Here is a 1,829-nt window from a genome sequence, read left to right on the forward strand (position 1 = left end):
AATCGTTCCCGGCCCCCCTCACGGAAGTCCCAGAAGATTTCCTCCAGCCGTCGACCTCGGGCACTCAACGCCCGAAGAAGTCCCCCGCAGTCCCCGCTACCGGCCGACATGCGATAAGCACAGTGTCGTCGGGTTCGTCGGATGTTTATTTCTCGTCGGAGAAGGAAGTCAGGGTAAAACACCGTTGTCGGAGGGAGCGGTCCAGGAGCGAGCGTTCCCGTTCGAGGTCGCGCTCCCGGTGTAGTAGCAAGCGCTCCCACTCCCCAGGGCGTAAGTATAGGAGGAGTAGGTCTCCTGATGGCGACTGGGTCTTCGTACCCCGGGACTCAAAGGTGCTTTGTTCCCCGGACCGCCGGTCCAGAGAGTGTTCGCCAAGGATGCCGTCCTCAAAACACAAGCTTGACCCTCGCGACCTAGCTCGCAGGAACGACCTTACAAGAAGGCATAAGTCCTCGAAGCCTCCGGTTCACCCCGCCCAGCGGGGGAAAATGCGCTTCTTGTCGGGCGGCCTGGCCGAACCAGCCCAGCTGGTGAGGCCTTCGGGTCGGAAGGAACGGTTCCTGCTGTCGGGAACCGCGTCCTCGGCACCCAGAGCCCTAGGACGGACGAGAGTCCCCGCTGAACCAGCGATGCCGACGTTAACCCAGGCCCCTGGTGCGGACGTCCCCGTAGATGAGATCCAGTACCTCGGTAGGACAGCGCCCCTGGCACTAAGAGCTAAACGTTCAGTCGGCGTGCCCGGTAACCCAGCTCCCTGGCCTCAAGCCGAGACCTCGGCTGACGGAAGGGAGGGTTCACCAACGGAGGACTCGGCCTAGAGGAGGGTGGTTGGCCTTATCAGAAGACACCACAAAATCGAGGAACCTGCAGCTACAGACGAGGATTACTGGAGGTCAAGCCTATTAAAAATTATGCAGACTCCTACCCAACCTAAGACGTCTCTAGCGCTTCCTCTAGCCCGAGATCTGGTCATAGGGCAGGAGTATGTGGACAAGGTGGTGGCTAGTAATGCCGAAGCCCCCAAAACCCAGTTCCTCGAAATTGCTCCAGGGCGTCAGAACCCAAGGCAAGGTTTATGTGCCAGCGGGACGTCGCCCAGGCCCCTGTAAGGTGGAGTCTTCAGCCCTGGTCTGTTTCTCGCCAGCAGAGGCCTCCATGATGGAAGAAATGTCGAGAGATTTAGTGAAGGTCTCCTCTTGGCTGGACTGGTGGGCTTCCACTTTGGTAGGGGTACAAGCCTCGTTCGACCCCGCGGACCCTGACCAGCAAGGCCTCCTGAGAGACCTTATTACCTCCGGGGGTAAAACCCTTAAGTTTTTAACTTGCCAGTCGCTCGCCCTGACGGCTAACTGGGTACTCCGTAAGAGAGACACCGTACTGACGAAGGTGTCCCGGAAGGTACCAGACAGGGAAGCGCGGGCCATACGAAGCTTACCCTTGTGGGGAGAGTCCTTGTTTCCCCTGAAGGAACTAGAGGCCATCATGGAGAAGGTCTCGAAGAAGAAGGAGTCTAACATCCCCAGACCTACGCATTCTAGGAGACCGCCCTACAAGAGGTCCGTCTCGGATAGTGCTGTGACGCCCCAAGCCTCTCCCAGCACTACGAGGAGAGAGGCTCCCTCTTCCTCCTGGTCCGCAGAGCCTCCGCCCCCCCCCCCCGCAGGGGAGCTCCAGCGCCCTCAAGCTCCTTCAGGTCGGGTTACTCTGCCTCTAGGAGAGGCAGATCAGGCCGCTCCTCCAGAAGAAGATAGAGTGGGAGGCCCCCTATCCCCGCCCAAGCCTCGGGTTGGAGGATGCCTCAGACTTCATTGGCAAGCATGGAAGGCTCA

General features: G+C 59.6%; 1 protein-coding gene across 1 annotated transcript in view; it reads left to right on the forward strand.

The window, feature by feature from the left end:
- The window catches only part of LOC137622609 (serine/arginine repetitive matrix protein 2-like), a 2,098-nt gene extending 939 nt beyond the window's left edge, over positions 1-1,159 (forward strand). Inside the window, exons 3-4 of the mRNA XM_068353213.1 lie at positions 1-499; positions 1,051-1,159. The exon at positions 1-499 is cut by the window's left edge and continues 135 nt beyond it. Coding sequence (XP_068209314.1) covers positions 1-499; positions 1,051-1,159 — 608 coding nt within the window. The remainder of the gene's footprint in view (positions 500-1,050) is intronic.
- Positions 1,160-1,829: the final 670 nt, after the last annotated feature.

The sequence above is a fragment of the Palaemon carinicauda genome, chromosome 29 (assembly GCF_036898095.1).
Source record: "Palaemon carinicauda isolate YSFRI2023 chromosome 29, ASM3689809v2, whole genome shotgun sequence".
Taxonomy (NCBI): domain Eukaryota; kingdom Metazoa; phylum Arthropoda; class Malacostraca; order Decapoda; family Palaemonidae; genus Palaemon; species Palaemon carinicauda.